Source organism: Salmo salar, chromosome ssa20 (genome assembly GCF_905237065.1).
Source record: "Salmo salar chromosome ssa20, Ssal_v3.1, whole genome shotgun sequence".
NCBI lineage: Eukaryota > Metazoa > Chordata > Actinopteri > Salmoniformes > Salmonidae > Salmo > Salmo salar.
The window spans coordinates 94,195,420-94,217,108 of NC_059461.1; the positions used below are offsets into that span (position 1 = coordinate 94,195,420).

The window sequence follows — 21,689 nt, forward strand, 5'->3', positions numbered from 1 at the left end:
AGACCCAAACTGCTACAGACCTATATATATCCTACCCTGTCTTTCTAAGGTCTTCGAAAGCCAAGTTAACAAACAGATTACCGACCATTTCGAATCCCACCGTACCTTCTCCGCTATGCAATCTGGTTTCAGAACTGGTCATGGGTGCACCTCAGCCACGTTCAAGGTCCTAAACGACATCATAACCGCCATCGATAAGAGACATTACTGTGCAGCCGTATTCATCGACCTGGCCAAGGCTTTCGACTCTGTCAATCACCACATTCTTACTGGCTGACTCGACAGCCTTGGTTTCTCAAATGATTGCCTCGCCTACTTCTCAGATAGAGTTCAGTGTGTCAAATCGGAGGGCCTGTTGTCCGGACCTCTGGCAGTCTCTATGGGGGTGCCACAGGGTTCAATTCTCGGGCCGACTCTTTTCTCTGTATACATCAATGATGTCGCTCTTGCTGCTGGTGATTCTCTGATCCACCTCTACACAGATGACACCATTCTGTATACTTCTGTCCCTTCTTTGGACACTGTGTTAACTACCCTCCAGATGAGCTTCAATGCCATACAACTCTCCTTCCGTGGCCTCCAACTGCTCTTAAACGCAAATCAAACTAAATACAAGCTATTCAATCGATCACTACCCGCACCTGCCCGCCCACCCAGCATCACTACTCTGGACGGTTCTGACTTAGAATATGTGGACAACTACAAATACCTAGGTGTCTGGCTAGACTGAAGCTGGAGACTCATATCTCCCTCACTAGCTTTAAGCACCAGCTGTCAGAGCAGCTCACAGATCACTGCACCTGTACATAGCCCATCAGTAAACAGCCCATCTTTCTACCTACCTCATCCCCATACTGTATTTATTTATCTTGCTCCTTTGCACCCCAGTATCTCTACTTGCACATTCATCTTCTGCACATCCATCATTCCAGTGTTTAATTGATATATTGTGATTACTTCGCCACCATGGCCTATTTATTGCCTTAATTTACCTCATTTGCACTGTATATAGACTTTTTGTTTTCTTTTGTTCTACTGTATTATTGACTGTATGTTTGTTTTACTCCATGTGTAACTCTGTGTTGTTGTATGTGTTGAATTGCTATGCTTTATCTTGGTCAGGTCGCAGTTACAAATGAGAACTTGTTCTCAACTAGCCTACCTGGTTAAATAAAGGTGAAATAAAATACTTTTTTTTAAAGTACTAGATTCATTCTCTGATCCTTTGTTTGGGTGGACAACATGTCAGTTCCTGCTGCAAGAGCTCTGATAGGTTGAAGGCCGCCCTCCGGAAGTTGTCATAATTACTGTGTAAGTCTATGGAAGGCGGGTGAGAACCATGAGCCTCCTAGGTTTTGTATTGAAGTCAATTTACCCAGAGGAGGACGGAAGCTAGCTGTCCTCCTGCAACACCATGGTGCTACCCTACAGAGTGTTGTTGAGGCTACTGCAGACCTGATTTACAAAATAGTGTGTTTTAATCAATTATTTGGTGACATGAATATATTTAGTATAGTTTTATCTAAAAAGGATAACTTTTTAAGTGTTTTACCATTTTTATTTGTTATTAAATTCACTGAGGAGAAGGGTTCTCCCCTGACACACACGCTATGACATGTACTACACGCGTGTGTATGACGGTATTGTAAATGTTGTATTGTAGATGACGTATGTAGTGGTGTAAAAATGTTATGTGTTAGTCACCACCATCCAATAACTTCAGTTAGTCCCCACTGTCCACCATCACCAGTTAGTCCCCACTGTCCACCATCACCAGTTAGTCCCCACTGTCCACCATCACCAGTTAGTCCCCACTGTCCACCCATCACCAGTTAGTCCCCACTGTCCACCATCACCAGCTAGTCCCCACTGTCCACCATCACCAGTTAGTCCCCACTGTCCACCATCACCAGTTAGTCCCCACTGTCCACCATCACCAGTTAGTCCCCACTGTCCACCATCACCAGTTAGTCCCCACTGTCCACCATCACCAGTTAGTCCCCACTGTCCACCATCACCAGTTAGTCCCCACTGTCCACCATCACCAGTTAGTCCCCACTGTCCACCCATCACCAGTTAGTCCCCACTGTCCACCCATCACCAGTTAGTCCCCACTGTCCACCATCACCAGTTAGTCCCCACTGTCCACCATCACCAGTTAGTCCCCACTGTCCACCATCACCAGTTAGTCCCCACTGTCCACCATCACCAGTTATTCCCCACTGTCCACCCATCACCAGTTAGTCCCCACTGTCCACCATCACCAGTTAGTCCCCACTGTCCACCCATCACCAGTTAGTCCCCACTGTCCACCATCACCAGTTAGTCCCCACTGTCCACCCATCACCAGTTAGTCCCCACTGTCCACCCATCACCAGTTAGTCCCCACTGTCCACCATCACCAGTTAGTCCCCACTGTCCACCATCACCAGTTAGTCCCCACTGTCCACCATCACCAGTTAGTCCCCACTGTCCACCATCACCAGTTAGTCCCCACTGTCCACCATCACCAGTTAGTCCCCACTGTCCACCATCACCAGTTAGTCCCCACTGTCCCACCATCACCAGTTAGTCCCCACTGTCCACCATCACCAGTTAGTCCCCACTGTCCACCATCACCAGTTAGTCCCCACTGTCCACCCATCACCAGTTAGTCCCCACTGTCCACCATCACCAGTTAGTCCCCACTGTCCACCATCACCAGTTAGTCCCCACTGTCCACCATCACCAGTTAGTCCCCACTGTCCACCATCACCAGTTAGTCCCCACTGTCCACCATCACCAGTTAGTCCCCACTGTCCACCATCACCAGTTAGTCCCCACTGTCCACCCATCACCAGTTAGTCCCCACTGTCCACCATCACCAGTTAGTCCCCACTGTCCACCATCACCAGTTAGTCCCCACTGTCCACCATCACCAGTTAGTCCCCACTGTCCACCATCACCAGTTAGTCCCCACTGTCCACCATCACCAGTTAGTCCCCACTGTCCACCATCACCAGTTAGTCCCCACTGTCCACCATCACCAGCTAGTCCCCACTGTCCACCATCACCAGTTAGTCCCCACTGTCCACCCATCACCAGCTAGTCCCCACTGTCCACCCATCACCAGTTAGTCCCCACTGTCCACCATCACCAGTTAGTCCCCACTGTCCACCCATCACCAGTTAGTCCCCACTGTCCACCCATCACCAGTTAGTCCCCACTGTCCACCATCACCAGTTAGTCCCCACTGTCCACCCATCACCAGTTAGTCCCCACTGTCCACCATCACCAGTTAGTCCCCACTGTCCACCCATCACCAGTTAGTCCCCACTGTCCACCATCACCAGCTAGTCCCCACTGTCCACCATCACCAGTTAGTCCCCACTGTCCACCCATCACCAGTTAGTCCCCACTGTCCCACCATCACCAGTTAGTCCCCACTGTCCACCATCACCAGTTAGTCCCCACTGTCCACCCATCACCAGTTAGTCCCCACTGTCCCACCATCACCAGTTAGTCCCCACTGTCCACCATCACCAGCTAGTCCCCACTGTCCACCATCACCAGTTAGTCCCCACTGTCCACCATCACCAGCTAGTCCCCACTGTCCACCCATCACCAGTTAGTCCCCACTGTCCACCATCACCAGTTAGTCCCCACTGTCCACCATCACCAGCTAGTCCCCACTGTCCACCATCACCAGTTAGTCCCCACTGTCCACCATCACCAGCTAGTCCCCACTGTCCACCATCACCAGTTAGTCCCCACTGTCCACCATCACCAGCTAGTCCCCACTGTCCACCATCACCAGCTAGTCCCCACTGTCCACCATCACCAGTTAGTCCCCACTGTCCACCATCACCAGCTAGTCCCCACTGTCCACCATCACCAGTTAGTCCCCACTGTCCACCATCACCAGCTAGTCCCCACTGTCCACCATCACCAGCTAGTCCCCACTGTCCACCATCACCAGTTAGTCCCCACTGTCCACCATCACCAGCTAGTCCCCACTGTCCACCCATCACCAGTTAGTCCCCACTGTCCACCATCACCAGTTAGTCCCCACTGTCCACCATCACCAGCTAGTCCCCACTGTCCACCCATCACCAGTTAGTCCCCACTGTCCACCATCACCAGCTAGTCCCCACTGTCCACCATCACCAGCTAGTCCCCACTGTCCACCATCACCAGTTAGTCCCCACTGTCCACCCATCACCAGCTAGTCCCCACTGTCCACCCATCACCAGTTAGTCCCCACTGTCCACCATCACCAGCTAGTCCCCACTGTCCACCATCACCAGTTAGTCCCCACTGTCCACCCATCACCAGCTAGTCCCCACTGTCCACCATCACCAGCTAGTCCCCACTGTCCCACCATCACCAGCTAGTCCCCACTGTCCACCATCACCAGTTAGTCCCCACTGTCCACCCATCACCAGTTAGTCCCCACTGTCCACCATCACCAGCTAGTCCCCACTGTCCACCATCACCAGCTAGTCCCCACTGTCCACCCATCACCAGCTAGTCCCCACTGTCCACCATCACCAGTTAGTCCCCACTGTCCACCCATCACCAGCTAGTCCCCACTGTCCACCATCACCAGCTAGTCCCCACTGTCCCACCATCACCAGCTAGTCCCCACTGTCCACCATCACCAGTTAGTCCCCACTGTCCACCCATCACCAGTTAGTCCCCACTGTCCACCATCACCAGCTAGTCCCCACTGTCCACCCATCACCAGTTAGTCCCCACTGTCCACCCATCACCAGTTAGTCCCCACTGTCCACCATCACCAGTTAGTCCCCACTGTCCACCATCACCAGTTAGTCCCCACTGTCCACCCATCACCAGCTAGTCCCCACTGTCCACCATCACCAGCTAGTCCCCACTGTCCAATATGTTCTGTTTTTAGCTCTCATTATTATTCCCATTATGCTATGTTTATATGTTATATATTTATATTTATATGTTCTGTTTTTAGATATATTTTAAATCATATTATGCTCTGTCCTTGTTTAATGCTGATTAGGAGAGGAGAGAGAGCAGTAGGGGAGGAGAGGGGAGAGCAGTAGGGGAGGAGAGGGGAGAGAGCAGTAGGGGAGAGCAGTAGGGGAGGAGAGGGTAGAGAGGAGAGGGGAGAGCAGTAGGGGAGGAGAGGGTATAGAGGAGAGGGGAGAGCAGTAGGGGAGGAGAGGGTAGAGCAGTAGGGGAGGAGGAGGGAGGAGGAGAGGATAGGAGAAGGGAGGAGGACAGGATGAGCAGTAGGGGAGGAGAGGGGAGAGCAGTAGAGGAGAGGTGAGGATAGGAGAAGGGAGGAGGAGAGGAGTTGAAGTCAGGGGTGTACAAAGCCTGTCCTTGTCCTGAGTGTGTGTTGTGTTCTAATTCCGTCGTCCTGAGCACCAGTTCACCAGAGATCCTCTATTGGATTAAAGATCCACAGCAGATGAGACACTAGGTGATGGATTACAGAACGTAATTGGAACATTGAAACTCATCATGAAGTGAATCACTCCGTGTACTTACCAGAAATATACTTCTTCTATTCACCAAGCAGTTAAAGTGGTATTTTAATGCATTACAACACTCTTGAGATATGTGATATAGCATCAGGTCAAGGGATGGTGTCAAGTTACAAATGGACTCCTCACCTTGCTATTTGATGGAAACATACTTGACGTTTCTGAGAGTGGTTAGAACGAGAGATAATCTAGATGTGATAACTGTGGTTAGAACGAGTTGTGATAACCGTGGTTCTACTACCCAGCCGGGTTGGAATGGTTCCACTATGACCTGTGTGTGTGTGTGTGTGTGTGTGTGTGTGTGTGTGTGTGTGTGTGTGTGTGTGTGTGTGAACATCATGACCTTTAGTTAGTTGTGTTGTTTCTATGACAGCCCAGCTGTCTGCTGTGATACTGTAAGACTGTAGAAGGAAGACATGGGGTTAAATAGTACTTGACATCATTGTAAATATTTAAACTGTGCTCGATTTGAACTTGTCTGGCACAATGGAACCAATTGAACTGATGCATAAAGTGAAAACCCCCCTCTCACCTGGCACTCCAGACAGGCTGAAGCAAACGCATCAAGTATTTCAAAGGTTTCAAATAGTATGTGAACCCAGGTCTGCTGTAGAGAGGAGACAAGTCTCAGGCCGGAGATGAAAATAGAACTCTGGCATGAGGCCAGAGAACCAGGAAGGAACAAGACCACATGACCCCTCTCACTCACTCGCTTACTGGAGGAAGAGGAGAGGGGGAGGAAGAGGAGAGAGGGGGAGAGATGAGAGGAGAGTGGGAGGAGGAAGAGGAGAGAGGAGGGGAGAGGTGGGAGGACGAAGAGGACGAAGAGGAGAGAGGAGGAGAGATGAGAGGAGAGTGGGAGGAGAAAGAGGAGAGAGAGAGGGGGAGAGATGAGAGGAGAGTGGGAGGAGGAAGAGGAGAGAGGGGGGGAGAGATGAGAGGAGAGTGGGAGGATGAAGAGGAGAGAGGAGGAGAGATGAGAGCGGAGTGGGAGGAGGAAGAGGAGAGAGAGGGGGAGAGATGAGAGTGGGAGGAGGAAGAGGAGAGAGAGAGGGAGAGATGAGAGGAGAGTGGGAGGACGAAGAGGAGAGAGGGAATGAAGCGGATGGGAGGAGGAAGAGGAGAGAGAGGGGGAGAGATGAGAGTGGGAGGAGGAAGAGGAGAGAGAGAGGGGAGAGATGAGAGGAGAGTGGGAGGAGGAAGAGGAGAGAGGAGATGAGAGGAGAGTGGGACAATGCAGTCCCTGCAACATTGCCTTTACATTTCAATCACTTAAGCACTGAACTTGGGCAATGCGCCTCCAGCCCCCTGTCAACTTCCAAGAACTTCCACTTTCACATTAAATTGACCACTTTTATCAAACAGCAGCTTGGAATGAAACCCCAGTTGATAATGAGACTGTTATGGAGCAAATGGAGGGGGGTATATTATAGAGCAGAATGAGGCATGACCACTACGACTAATGGAGGGGGGTATATTATAGAGCAGAATGAGGCATGACCACTACGACTAATGGAGGGGAGTATATTATAGAGCAGAATGAGGCATGACCACTACGACTAATGGAGGGGAGTATATTATAGAGCAGAATGAGGCATGACCACTACGACTAATGGAGGGGAGTATATTATAGAGCAGAATGAGGCATGACCACTAGGACTAATGGAGGGGGGGATGAGGAATGACCACTATGACTAATGGAGATGGGGGGGGGAATGAGGAATGACCACTATGACTAATGGAGAGGGGGGGATGTAGTCCATGGTTGGCTAAACGAGGTCAGTCCTTGCCTGAGGAATCCCTGCCTCTACTCAGGACATGGTCTCCATTCCGCTGGTCAGCATGGTGGACATTAGTGTGATGCAAAGACTTTCAGGCACTCAGCCAGCCCAGTGGGGGCTCCCATCCAGTCCTAGATGGGCTCAATTACTTCCATTGTTACGAGGATAGTTAAGATAGCTCATCCACTCTCCAGTCTCTCTCTCTCTCTCTCTCTCTCTCTCTCTCTCTCTCTCTCTCTCTCTCTCTCTCTGTCGCTCTCTCTTTCTGTCTCTCTGTCTCTCTCTCTCTGTCTCTCTCTCTCTTTCTGTCTCTCTCGCTCTTGTCTCTCTCTCTCTCTCTCATCCTCTCTCTTCACAGAAAGCTCTGCTCCATAGTGAAGGGTGCTGGGCCCACTAAAATGGGTAGATATATTGATTGAGGGGGGAGAGGGGAGGGAGAGGGAGAGGCATGAGTAGTTTCTGCTTCTAAAACAGGTCTGTCTGTACTGATTTGGTAAAACAACATGTTCAACATGAGAACTGAAATATAGTTAAAATGCTTTTAGAGAAAAATACACAGCTTGGCTTCCATTTCAGTCAGACAACCTGTTTCATCCTTGTTCCTGATGGACAATGATAAGGACATAGCATCTGAGGGAATAGGCATCAGGGTGTGTGTCTTTGTGTTTGTCCTCCGCCTACGAAAGCCAGAGGGATTCTCTCTCATTTTACATTTACATTTTAGTCATTTAGCAGACGCTCTTATCCAGAGCGACTTACAGTAGTGAATGCATACATTTCATTTTCATTTCATGCATTTTGTTATTATTATTATTATTATTTTTTTGTACTGGTCCCCCGTGGGAATCGAACCCACAACCCTGGCGTTGCACACACCATGCTGGCGTTGCAAACACCATGCTCTACCAACTGAGCCTCTCTGTTCTGATAGCTATTGGTCATTGGTTATGTTTAGAGGGCACACCGAGCTACGGTATTGAATACAAGTCTGCATGGATGTTACTGCTTGAAACCTTCCATTCAACCACCTGAGAACTGAACTGGGCTGGCTGGGGTTTTGTTCTGTAAAGATGAAAAGCATTACGACAAGGTGGGGGACAACTATTGTAAAATAACAAGTAATGGTCGACACGTTTTCAGTTTCCTTTTCTAAATCTGTTGAATCTCCTTGAGTTGATCCAATAGAGAGAAGTTAATCAGATGTTTTTCTCTCCTCTCCTCTCCTCTCCTCTCCTCTCCTCTCCTCTCCTCTCCTCTCCTCTCCTCTCCTCTCCTCTCCTCTCCTCTCTCTATCCATCTCCTCTCTCCTCCCTATCCCTCCCCTCTCCTATCCCTCCCCTCTCCTATCCCTATCCCTCTCCTCCCTCCCCTCTCCTCTCCCTATCCCTCTCCTCTCCTCTCCCTATCCCTCTCCTCTCCTCTCCCTATCCATCCGCTCCCCTCTCCTCCCTATCCCTCCCCTCTCCTCCCTATCCCTCTCCTCTCCCTATGCATCTCCTCTCCATATGCATCTCCCTATCACTCTCCTCCCCTATCCATCCCCTCCCCTCTCCTCCCCTCTCCTCCCTATTCCTCCCCTCTCCTCCCCCTATCCCTCTCCTCCCTCCCCTCTCCTCCCTATCCCTCCCCTCTCCTCCCTATCCCTCCCCTCTCCTCCCTATCCCTCCCCTCTCCTCTCCCTATGCATCTCCCTACCCCTCTCCTCCCTATCCCTCTCCTCCCCCTATCCATCCCCTCCCCTCTCCTCCCCTCTCCTCCCTATCCCTCCCCTCTCCTCCCCCTATCCCTCTCCTCCCTCCCCTCTCCTCCCTATCCCTCCCCTCTCCCTATGCATCTCCTCTCCATATGCATCTCCCTATCACTCTCCTCCCCTATCCATCCCCTCCCCTCTCCTCCCTATTCCTCCCCTCTCCTCCCCCTATCCCTCTCCTCCCTCCCCTCTCCTCCCTATTCCTCCCCTCTCCTCCCCCTATCCCTCTCCTCCCTCCCCTCTCCTCCCTATCCCTATCCCTCTCCTCCCCCTATCCATCCCCTCCCCTCTCCTCCTTATCCCTCCCCTCTCCTCCCCACTCCTCCTTATGCCTCCCCTCTCCTCCCCCTATCCATCCCCTCCCCTCTCCTCCTTATCCCTCCCCTCTCCTCCCCACTCCTCCTTATGCCTCCCCTCTCCTCCCCTATCCATCCCCTCCCCTCTCCTCCTTATCCCTCCCCTCTCCTCCCCACTCCTCCTTATCCATCCCCTCCCCTCTCCTCCCTCCCCTCTCCTCCCTATCCCTATCCCTCTCCTCCCCCTATCCATCCCCTCCCCTCTCCTCCTTATCCCTCCCCTCCCCTCTCCCTCTCCCTATCCCTCTCCTCCCCTCTCCTCCCTCCCCCACAGATGCTAGATCCTCAACAATAATAATACTTTGCCAAATCAACTAGCTGTGGGATTTGACATCATCATCATCATCATCATCATTGTATTGTCCTCTCCCCGACAGACGGCCGGTCCTCTACAGCTCATATGGGCCGTTCCCTGGCAGCAGACCTGTCCAGTTCCCTGACCCCACTGACCAGAGAGCGTAAGTCGTCTGCTCCAGTCCACTCTTCCCAGCCCGTCCTGTTCACCTTCGACGTCCCGGTCCGCCACGGTGGGTCCCACAGTCACCACGGTAACCATGGTTTTGACTCCGTTGGAATTAAAAAAAATATATATTTAATATATATTTTTTTTAATTACAAAAATGTAAACACACATGTGGACACAATGCATTTAAAATCACTGAGGATAGCAAAACAACATTTTTAACAAGGGATTGTGGTCCTCTTGTTGCAGGTAACCACGGTAACCACGGGGGCTCCCTGTCCAACAGCGCACCACAGGATTACCTTCTACTGCATCAGTGCATGAGCAGGAAGACAGAGAGCGCACGGTGAGGTGGTGTTTCTGTGTGTATCATATGGACTTCCTGTCACTTCCTGTCACTTCCTGTCACCCCATGATGCAATGGGGTCAACGTACAGACTCGGTTCACTTCCTGGATGTAAAAACTTGGCAGGCTAGCAGCTCTCTGGGGTGCCTCTACCATAGAAAACATCATCACTAGCATGCCCACTAGTCCACCCATTATGTAATTGACTCGAACAGGGATAACCATTCTAGTAGTTCTATTTCTATGGTCTCTGCTGTTGCGTGGGGAGGGAGGAGGGAGGCAGGGGTTGTAGGCCTACTACACTCTAGCCAGGCTTCTAGATCACACTAATATGGCCAGGCATTAGAAAAGCAGAATGGTGTGTGTGTGTGTGACCAGCTTACGTATGTGAGCAGTGTAAGAATGAGTAGCCAGAAAGTGTTTGTGTGTGTGGGCTGTTAGGGCTGACTGTCTCTGCTGTGGGCTCCCTCCCTCCCTCCCTCCCTCCCTCCCTCCCTCCCTCCCTCCCTCCCTCCCTCCCTCCCTCCCTCCCTCCTTCCATTCTCCTGGATGTCCTCCCTCCCTCCTTCCATTCTCCTGGATGTCCTGCCTCCCTCCCTCCCTCCCTCCCTCCCTCCCTCCTTCCATTCTCCTGGATGTCCTCCCTCCTCCCTCCCCCCCAGTCCTGGGTGAGCCCTCCGTTTCCATCCTCCAGGATATCATTAATCAATGTTAAAGATGTACTATGCAGAAATCGCTCCGCCATTTTCTGGTTGATAAAATTTGAATTTCAGTTTGTGACAAAACAAGCAAATATAGTGTAGAGAATCATTGAACGAACTAATGTCTGTAGACATGAAGTGCTTTGAAAGGCTGGTCATGGCTCACATCAATACCATTATCCCAGAAACCCTAGACCCACTCTAATTTGCATACGGCACTAACAGATCCACAGATGATGCAATCTCTATTGCGCTTCACACTGCCCTTTCCCGCCTGGACAAAATGAACACCTATGTGAGAATGCTGTTCATTGACTACAGCTCAGCGTTCAACACCATAGTGTCCTCAAAGCTCATCACTAAGCTAAGGACCCTGGGACTAAACACCTCCCTCTGCAACTGTATCCTGGACTTCCTGACGGGCCGCCCCCAGGTGGTGAGGGTAGGTAACAACACATCCGCCACGCTGATCCTCAACACTGGGGTTCCTCAGGGGTGCGTGCTCAGTCCCCTCCTGTACTCCCTGTTCACTCATGACTGCATGGCCAGGCACGACTCCAACACCATCATTAAGTTTGCTGACAGCACAACAGTGGTATGCCTGATCACCGACAACTATGAGACAGCCTATAGGGAGGAGGTCAGAGACCTGGCCGTGTGGTGCCAGGACAACAACCTCTCCCTCAATGTTATCAAGACAAAGGAGATGATTGTGGACTACAGGAAAAGGAGGACCGAGCATGCCCTCATTCTCATCGACGGGGCTGAAGTGGAGCAGTTTGAGAGCTTCAAGTTCCTTGATGTCCACATCACCAACAAACTAGAATGGTCCAAACACACCAAGACAGTCGTGAAGAGGGCACGACAAAACCTATTCCCCCTCAGGAGACTGAAAAGATTTGGCATGGGTCCTCAGATCCTCAAAAACTTCTATAGCTGCACCATCGAGAGCATCCTGACTGCTTGCAACACTGCCTGGTATGGCAACTGCTTGGCCTCTGACCGCAAGGCACTACAGAGGGTAGTGCGTACGGCCCAGTACATCACTGGGGCCAAGCTTCCTGCCATCCAGGATCTCTACACCAGGCGGTGTCAGAGGAAGGCCCTAAAAATTGTCAAAGACTCCAGCCACACTAGTCATAGACTGTTCTCTCTGCTACCGTACGGCAAGCGGTACCGGAGCACCAAGTCTAGGTTCAAGAGGCTTCTAAACAGCTTCTACCCCGAAGCCGTAAGACTCCTGAACATCTAATCAAATGGCTACCCAGAATGCTGCCCCCCCCCCATCTCTTTTACACCGCTGCCACTCTCTGTTTATCATCTATGCATAGTCACTTTACCTACATGTACATATTACCTCAATTACCTCGACTAACCAGTGCCCCCACACATTGACTCTGTACCGGTACCCCCTGTATATAGCCTACACATTGACTCTGTACCGGTACCCCCTGTATATAGCCTCCACATTGACTCTGTACTGGTTCCCCCTGTATATAGCCTCCACATTGACTCTGTACCGGTACCCCCTGTATATAGCCTCCACATTGACTCTGTACCGGTACCCCCTGTATATAGCCTCCACATTGACTCTGTACCGGTATATCCTGTATATAGCCTCCACATTGACTCTGTACCGGTACCCCCCCCTGTATATAGCCTCCACATTGACTCTGTACCGGTACCCCCTGTATATAGCCTCCACATTGACTCTGTACCGGTACCCCCTGTATATAGCCTCCACATTGACTCTGTACCGGTACCCCCCTGTATACAGCCTCCACATTGACTCTGTACTGGTGCCCCCTGTATATAGCCTCCACATTGACTCTGTACCGGTACCCCCTGTATATAGCCTCCACATTGACTCTGTACCGGTACCCCCTGTTTATAGCTTCCACATTGACTCTGTACCGGTACCCCCTGTATATAGCCTCCACATTGACTCTGTACCGGTACCCCCTGTATACAGCCTCCACATTGACTCTGTACCAGTACCCCCTGTATATAGCCTCCACATTGACTCTGTACCGGTACCCCCTGTATATAGCCTCCACATTGACTCTGTACCGGTACCCCCTGTATATAGCCTCCACATTGACTCTGTACCGGTACCCCCTGTATATAGCCTCCACATTGACTCTGTACCGGTACCCCCTGTATATAGCCTCCACATTGACTCTGTACCGGTACCCCCTGTATATAGCCTCCACATTGACTCTGTACCGGGACCCCCTGTATATAGCCTCCACATTGACTCTGTACCGGTACACCCTGTATATAGCCTCCACATTGACTCTGTACCGGTACCCCCTGTATATAGCCTCCACATTGACTCTGTACCGGTACCCCCTGTATATAGCCTCCACATTGACTCTGTACCGGTACACCCTGTATATAGCCTCGTTATTGTTATTTTACTTCTGCTCTTTAATTATTTGTTACTTTTATTTCTTATTTTTTACTTATCTGTTTTTTACTTAACACTTATTTTTCTTAAAACTGCATTGTTGTTTAAGAGCTTGTAAGTAATCATTTCACAGTAATGTCTACACCTGTTGTATTCAGCGCGTGTGACAAATAAAATTTGATTTGATTTGAAAGTGCTAGGAAAAATATTTTCTATAAGCAAAAATATTGTATTTTCAGCTGTTTGAAGCTGGTGTACAAAACCGAAAGTAAAAGACGCGAAAACAAAACTTAAGAACGGGAAGCGTAGAGATAGAGCACATAGAACATATCTACCGCTTCTTAGACTTGCTTTAAATGAGAACGACGGATCTATGACTCATATTTCAATGTCAATTTGATCACGTCGACCATAAATGTACATATTTGAGTATTAAGATTTTGGGGGTAGCCAATCTAATCCTAGTTCTGTGTGTTGGGGACGACTTCTACCTCCAGCCCAGTCAGCCTGCAACTCCATCTCTGTGTTTAAGATATCATAGAGTTGTTTCAGAGCTATCTCTGTGTTTAAGATATCATAGAGTTGTTTCAGAGCTATCTCTGTGTTTAAGATATCATAGAGTTGTTTCAGAGCTATCTCTGTGTTTAAGATATCATAGAGTTGTTTCTATGAGTCTCTGTTGATCGAAAACAATGCACAGTGAGGAATACTTCATTTGTCTCTGTGTCGACGTCAGAAGGAACTGTACTATCCCCTAGTGGCGGATTGGGTAACTGCAGGGATATTCAATATTAACAGGGAGTAATTTAGTGTAGGGTGGAGTTGCCCCTAGATGCTGATCTTGGGTCCTGTTTTGTATTTTCCCCCCGCTAATAGTCACGGTTAGGATTGGGGTCTGTACCTAGGGGAAGCTTCCACACGGAGCGAATAATGTACCGTTAACCAGTTCAATGCCATATGTGACTGAGAGCTGCTGGCAGAGATTGGCATGGCAGAGATTGGCATGGCAGAGATTGGCATGGCAGATGTCGTCCTGTCTGTCAGAACTTCTGTTTTGCCTGGTGGAGGATGGGTAGGCACAATGAAGACTGACGTGTGTGTGTGTGTGTGTGTGTGTGTGTGTGTGTGTGTGTGTGTGTGTGTGTGTGTGTGTGCGCGTGTGTGTGTGTGCGTCTCTCCTCCGTATGTTTGTCTGACTCCTCCAGAAGTGCCAGTTTCTCCCAGGTACAGCACAGTAGCAATCTGTTTGTGGGCAGTGACTCGGCGATGCAGAAGTTCTCCCATGGTTTCTCTCACTGTCTGAACGGGATGGGCGCTCAGCTGCATGGCTTCTACAGCCTGCCCAAGCCTGGCAAGCACCAACTGGCCTCTGCAGTCGGGCCCAGGTCCTCCACACGACCAGACTCCCCCCAGGAGGGCTGCTACGTGCTACCCAGGGGGTACAGCTCTGAGGGGCCTAACCTGGATCAGAGCCGCCTGGGAGACACGGATCAGCAGGAGAACGAGGAGGTTGGTGCTCTTTAACTTGTGGTTTGATTATGTTACACATCCTTTGACTTATGTTATTGTATTCTATTTTTATTAGATTTTTTTAACTTAATATCCATCACTATTCTCTATCGATTCAATTTCTATTTAAGGGTCTTTATAGGCACGGGAAACATATGTTAACATTGCAAAAAGCAAGTGAAGTAGATAATAAACACAAGAATAATATATAAATAAATAATATTCACGAACAGTAAACATTACACTCACAGAAGTTCCAAAATAAAAAAGATATTTCAAATGTCATATTATGTCTATATACAGTGATGTAATGATATGCAAATAGTTAAAGTACAAAAGGGAAAATAAATAAGCATAAATATGGGTTGTATTTACAATGGTGTTTGTTCTTCACTGGTTGCCCTTTTCTTGAGGCAACAGGTCACATCTTGCTGCTGTGATGGCACACTGTGGTATTTCACCCAGTAGATATGGCAGTTTATGAAAATTGGGTTTGTTTTCTAATTCTTTGTGTATCTGTGTAATCTGAGGGAAATATGTCTCTCTAATATGGTCATACATTTGGCAGGAGGTTAGGAAGTGCAGCTCAGTTTCCACCTCATTTTGTGGGCAGTGTGTACATAGTCTGTCTTCTCTTGAGAGCCAGGTCTGCCTACGGCAGCCTTTCTCAATAGCAAGGCAATGCTCACTGAAAACGGTCAAAGCTTTCCTAAAGTTTGGCTCAGTCCCAGTGGTCAGGTATTCTGCCACTGTGTCCTCTCTGTTTAAGGTAAAATAGCATTCTAGATTGCTCCGTTTTTTTGTTAATTCTTTCCAAGATCTTTTTGTTTTCTTATGATTTGGTTGGTTCTAATTGTGTTTCTGTCTCTCTCTCTCTCTCTCTCTCTCTCTCTCTCTCTCTCTCTCTCTCTCTTTTATTTACAAAGCTGTACACCTTCAAGACGCCTTGCAACACGCTGGCCACCGGCAACGACCGTAACCACAGTAACGACCAACACAGCAACGACCGTAACCACAGCGACGAGCGTAGCAACGACCGGCAGACTGACAACTACGACCTCCCGACCCCGCCCGGGTCCTTCTACCAGATCCCGCGGACGTTCGATAAGAACCACAACGTGACCCCGTCTGGCTCTGAGTCGTCTAGTGGACCCCCTCCACGGCCTCCCAAGCCCAGCCAGGGGTCAGAGAGCGGGAGGTGGGGTAGTCCGAGGTCACTGGGTGGGCAGAATGGAGAGGTGACCACGGTTATACCCAGGAGGAACACTCTGCCTGCCGTGGAGAACAGCAGGTTACATCGAGGTATTTTACAACTCTCTCTCTCTCTCCTTCTCTTTATTTAGCTGCTACCTAATCACTCTCAGAGAACACCAAGCTACACAGAGGGACTGGTTCTCTCTTTCCCTTTATCCAAACTAATGTCAACTACATCTCTCTCCCTTTACCAAACTACTGTCAACTACATCTCTCTCCCTTTACCAAACTACTGTCTTCTCTCTCTCTCTCTCTCTCTCTCTCTCTCTCTCTCTCTCTCTCTCTCTCTCTCTCTCTCTCTCTCTCTCTCTCTCTCTCACAGTGCCTGGCCTCTCTCGCTCTCTCAATTCAATTTAATTTTCTATTTAAGGGCTTTATTGGCTTGGGAAACATATGTTTACATTGCCACAGTAAGTGAAATAGATAATAAACAATAAAAATTAACAGTAAATATTACACTTACACAAGTTCCAAAAGAATAAGCTGCAAAATCTGGACCCATACAAATCAGCCGGGCTAGACAATCTGGACCCTCTCTTTCTTAAATTATCTGCCGCAATTGTTGCAACCCCTATTACTAGCCTGTTCAACCTCTCTTTCGTATCGTCTGAGATCCCTAAAGATTGGAAAGCTGCCGCGATCATCCCCTCTTCAAAGGGGAGACACTCTAGACCCAAACTGTTATAGACCCATATCCATCCTGCCCTGCCTTTCTAAAATCTTCAAAAGCCAAGTTAACAAACAGATCACCGACCATTTCGAAATCCCACCGTACCATCTCCACAATGCAATCTGGTTTCCGAGCTGGTCATGGGTGCACCTCAGCCACGTTCAAGGTCCTAAACGACATCATAACCGCCATCGATAAAAGACATTACTGTGCAGCCATCTTCATCGACCTGGCCAAGGCTTTCGACTCTGTCAATCACCGTATTCTTATCAGCAGACTCAACAGCCTTGGTTTCTCAAATGATTGCCTCGCCTGGTTCACCAACTACTTCTCAGATAGAGTTCAGTGTGTCAAATCAGAGGGCCTGTTGTCCGGACCTCTGGCAGTCTCTATGGGGGTACCACAGGGTTCAATTCTCGGGCCGACTCTTTTCTCTGTATACATCAATGATGTCGCTCTTGCTGCTGGTGAGTCTCTGATCCACCTCTACGCAGACGACACCATTCTGTATACATCTGTCCCTTCTTTGGACACTATGTTAACTACCCTCCAGATGAGCTTCAATGCCATACAACTCTCCTTCCATGGCCTCCAACTGCTCTTAAACGCAAATCAAACTAAATGCATGCTCTTCAACCGATCGCTACCCGCACCTGCCCGCCCGCCCAGCATCACTACTCTGGACGGTTCTGACTTAGAATTTGTGAATTGGCTTCCTATTTCGCAACAAAGCATCCTTCACTAATGCTGCCAAACATACCCTCGTAAAACTGACCATCCTACCGATCCTCGACTTCGGCGATGTCATTTACAAAATAGCCTCCAACACCCTACTCAATAAACTGGATGCAGTCTATCACAGTACCATCCGTTTTGTCACCAAAGCCCCATATACTACCCACCACTGCGACCTGTACGCTCTCGTTGGCTGGCCCTCGCTTCATAATCGTCACCAAACCCACTGACTCCAGGTCATCTACAAGACCCTGCTAGGTAAAGTCCTGCCTTATCTCCGCTCACTGGTCACCATAGCAGCACCCACCTGTAGCACGCGCTCCAGCAGGTATATCTCACTGGTCACCCCCAGGCCAAATTCCTCCATTGATGAACGAACTAAAAAAATCTCTGAAACTGGAAACACATATCTCCCTCACTAGCTTTAAGCACCAGCTGTCAGAGCAGCTCACAGATCACTGCACCTGTACATAGCCCATCTATAATTTAGCCCAAACTATTACCTCTTCCCCTACTGTATTTATTTATTTATTTATTTTGCTCCTTTGCACCATATTATTTATATTTTATCTCTGAACTTTCTTCAAACTACAAATCTACCATTCCAGTGTTTTACTTGCTATATTGTATTTACTTTGCCACCATGGCCTTTTTTTGCCTTTACCTCCCTTATCTCACCTCATTTGCTCACATTGTATATAGACTTGTTTTTGTACTGTATTATTGACTGTACGTTTGTTTTACTCCATGTGTAACTCTGTGTCGTTGTATGTGTCGAACTGCTTTGCTTTATCTTGGCCAGGTCGCAGCTGTAAATGAGAACTTGTTCTCAACTGGCCTACCTGGTTAAACAAAGGACAAATAAAAATATATATATATATATATTTTGCTCCTCTGCACCTCAGTATCTCTACTTGGACATTCATCTTCTGCACATCTATCACTCCAGTGTTTAATTGCTAAATTGTAATTATTTCGCCACTATGGCCTATTTATTGCCTTACCTCCCTAATCTTACTACATTTGCACACACTGTATATAGACTTTTCTATTGTGTTATTGACTGCATGTTTGCTTTATCTTGGCCAGGTCGCAGTTGTAAATGAGAACTTGTTCTCAACTGGCCTACCTGGTTAAATAAAGGTGAAATATATATATATATATATATATATATATATATATATATATATATATATATATATATATATATATATTAAATAAAGACATTTCAAATGTCATATTTCACCCAGTAGATATGGGAGTTTATCAAAATTGGATTTGTTTTGAAATTCTTTCTGGGTCTGTATAATCTGAGGGAAATATGTGTCTTCTCTTGAGAGCCAGGTCTGCCTACGGCGGCCTTTCTCAATAGCAAGGCTATGCTCACTGAGTCTGTACATAGTCAAAGCTTTCCTTAAGTTTGGGTCAGTCACAGTGGTCAGGTATTCTGCTACTGTGTCCTCTCTGTTTAGGGCCAAATAACATTCTAGTTTGCTCTATTTTTTGGTAAATTCTGTCCAATGTGTCAAGTAATTATCTTTTTGTTTTCTCATGATTTGGTTGGGTTTAATTGTGTTGCTGTCCTAGGGCTCTGTGGGGTCTGTTTGTGTTTGTGAACAGAGCCCCGGGACCAGCTTGCTTAGGGGACTCTTCTCCAGGTTAATTTCTCTGTAGTTGATGGCTTTGTTATGGAAGGTTTGGGAATTGCTTCCTTTTAGGTGGTTGTAGAATTTAATGGCTCTTATCTGGATTTTTATAATTAGTGGGTATCGGCCTAATTCTGCATGCGTTATTTGGTGTTTTATGTTTTATAGACGAAGGATATTGTTTCAGAATTCTGCATTCAGTCACAACATGGTGTTTCTCTCTCTCTTTCGTTTCTTGTTTCTCTCCTCCCTCTCTCTCTCTCTCTCTCTCTCTCTCTCTCTCTCTCTCATTTCTCTCCTCTCGCTCTCTCTCTCTCTCTCTCTCTCTCTCTCTCTCTCGTTTCGCTCCCCTCTCTATCTCTCTCTCTCTCTCGTTTCTCTCCTCTCTCTTTCTCGTTTCTCTCCTCTCTCTCTCTCTCTCGTTGGGAATCGCTTCTTTTTTGAAGCGAGGTTGTAGAATTTAACGTCTCTTTTATGGATTTTGATCATTAGCGTGATTCGGCTTAATTCTGTTTTACAAGCATTTTTTGGTTTTACGTTGTACACAGGATATTTTTGCAGAATTCTGCATGCAGAGTCTCAATTTGGTGTTTGTGCCATTTTGTGAATTCTTGGTTGGTGAGCGGACCCCAGACCTCACAGCCATAAAGGGCAATGGGTTCCATAATTGATTCAAGTATTTTTAGCCAGATCCAAATTGGTATGTCAAATTTTATGTTCCTTTTGGTGGCATAGAAGGCCCTTCTTGCCTTGTTTCTCAGATCGTTAAACTGTAGACATTTGACTTCAGATTCTAGTAGGGTGAGGGCCGGGTGCTGCAGACTGTTCTAGTGCCCTCGCCAATTCATTAATATATATGTTGAAGAGGGTGGGGCTTAAGCTGCATCCCTGTCTCACCCCACGGCCCTGTTGAAAAATCTGTGTTTTTTTGTTTTTTTTGCCAATTTTAACATCACACTTGTTGTTTGTGTACATGGATTTTATAATGTCGTATGTTTTTCCCCCAACACCACTTTCCATCAATTTGTATAGCAGACCCTCAGACCCTCAGGCCAAATTGAGTCAAAAGCTTTTTTGAAATCAACAAAGCATGAGAAGACCTATCCTTTTTTTGGTTTGTTTGTTTGTCAGTTAGGGTGCGCAGGGTGAATACGTGGTCTGTCGTACGATCATTTGGTAAAAAGCAAATTTGACATTTGCTCAGTACATTGTTTTCACTGAGGAAATGTACGAGTCTGTTGTTAATGATAATGCAGAGGATTTTCCCAAGGTTGCTGTTGATGCATATCCCACGGTACTTATTGGGGTCAAATTTGTCTCCACTTTTGTGGATTGGGGTGATCAGTCCTTGGTTCAAAATATCGGGGAAGATGCCAGAGCTGAGGATCATGTTAAATAGTTTTAGTATAGCCAATTAGAACTTGTGGTCCGTAAATTTTATCATTTCATTTAGAATACCATCAACACCACAGGCCTTTTGGGGTTGGAGGGTTTGTATTTTGTCCTGTAGTTCATTCAATGTAATTGGAGAATCCAGTGGGTTCTGGTAGTCTTTAATAGTTGATTCTAAGATTTCTATTTGATCATGTACATGTTTTTGCTGTCTGTTCTTTGTTATAGAGCCAAAAGATTGCCTCTCTCCCTCTCATAATGCATATCCTCTCTCTCTCTCTCTCTTATAATGCCTGACCTCTCTCTCTCTCTCTCTCTCTCTCTCTCTCTCTCTCTCTCTCTCTCAATGCCTGTTTTCTCTCTCTCAATGCCTGTTTTCTCTCTCTCTCTCTCTCTCTCTCTCTCTCTCTCTCTCTCTCTCTCTCTCTCAATGCCTGTTTTCTCTCTCTCTCTCTCTCTCTCTCTCTCTCTCTCTCTCTCTCGCTCTCTCTCTCTCAATGCCTGGCCTCTGGCCTCTTTCTCTCACAATGCCTGGCCTCTGGCCTCTTTCTCTCACAATGCCTGGCCTCTTTCTCTCACAATGCCTGGCCTCTTTCTCTCACAATGCCTGGCCTCTCTCACTCTCTCACAATGCCTGGCCTCTCTCACTCTCTGAACACAGTGTGTTCTGCTCCGTGTGTGTGTGTGTGTGTGTGTGTGTGTGTGTGTGTTGCTCTGAGCAAGGCCGTCCCGGGCAAAGGCTGGAACAGACACACAGAGACAGGAAGTCAACTTTGACCCTTGTTACTCTGTGTCTTCGCCCTCAGTCTGCGCTGCCCACGGCCAGAGCCACACTCTCACAGAAGGGTAACTCCCAAATGGCACCCTAATCCTTATATAGTGCACTACAGAGCCCTATGGGCCCCAGTCAAAATTAGTGCGCTAAATAGGGAATAGGGTATCGTTTTGTTAAACACAGCTGGAGCATCTAACGCTTGTTCTGTTTTGGAGCAGAAATACAAGTTAGTTTCAACTGGATAACAGAAATACCGTGTGGGTTTAGAGAAACCAAACTCGCCTCTTGTTATGTGATGATGATCATTCTCTCCTCTCCTCTCCTCTCCTCTCCTCTCCTCTCCTCTCCTCTCCTCTCCTCTCCTCTCCTCTCCTCTCCTCTCCTCTCCTCTCCTCTC

General features: G+C 48.0%; 1 protein-coding gene across 3 annotated transcripts in view; it reads left to right on the forward strand.

Annotated features, from left to right (window-relative positions):
- Window positions 1-21,689, forward strand: part of gab2 (GRB2-associated binding protein 2) — a 162,346-nt gene that overhangs the window by 115,367 nt on the left and 25,290 nt on the right. For 2 of the 3 annotated variants that reach the window (XM_045704159.1, XM_045704158.1), the window contains exons 3-6: window positions 9,769-9,939; window positions 10,104-10,200; window positions 14,517-14,820; window positions 15,747-16,122. In XM_045704159.1, the coding sequence (XP_045560115.1) occupies window positions 9,769-9,939; window positions 10,104-10,200; window positions 14,517-14,820; window positions 15,747-16,122 (948 nt within the window). The remainder of the gene's footprint in view (window positions 1-9,768; window positions 9,940-10,103; window positions 10,201-14,516; window positions 14,821-15,746; window positions 16,123-21,689) is intronic. The other variant, XM_045704160.1, reaches the window with a different exon arrangement.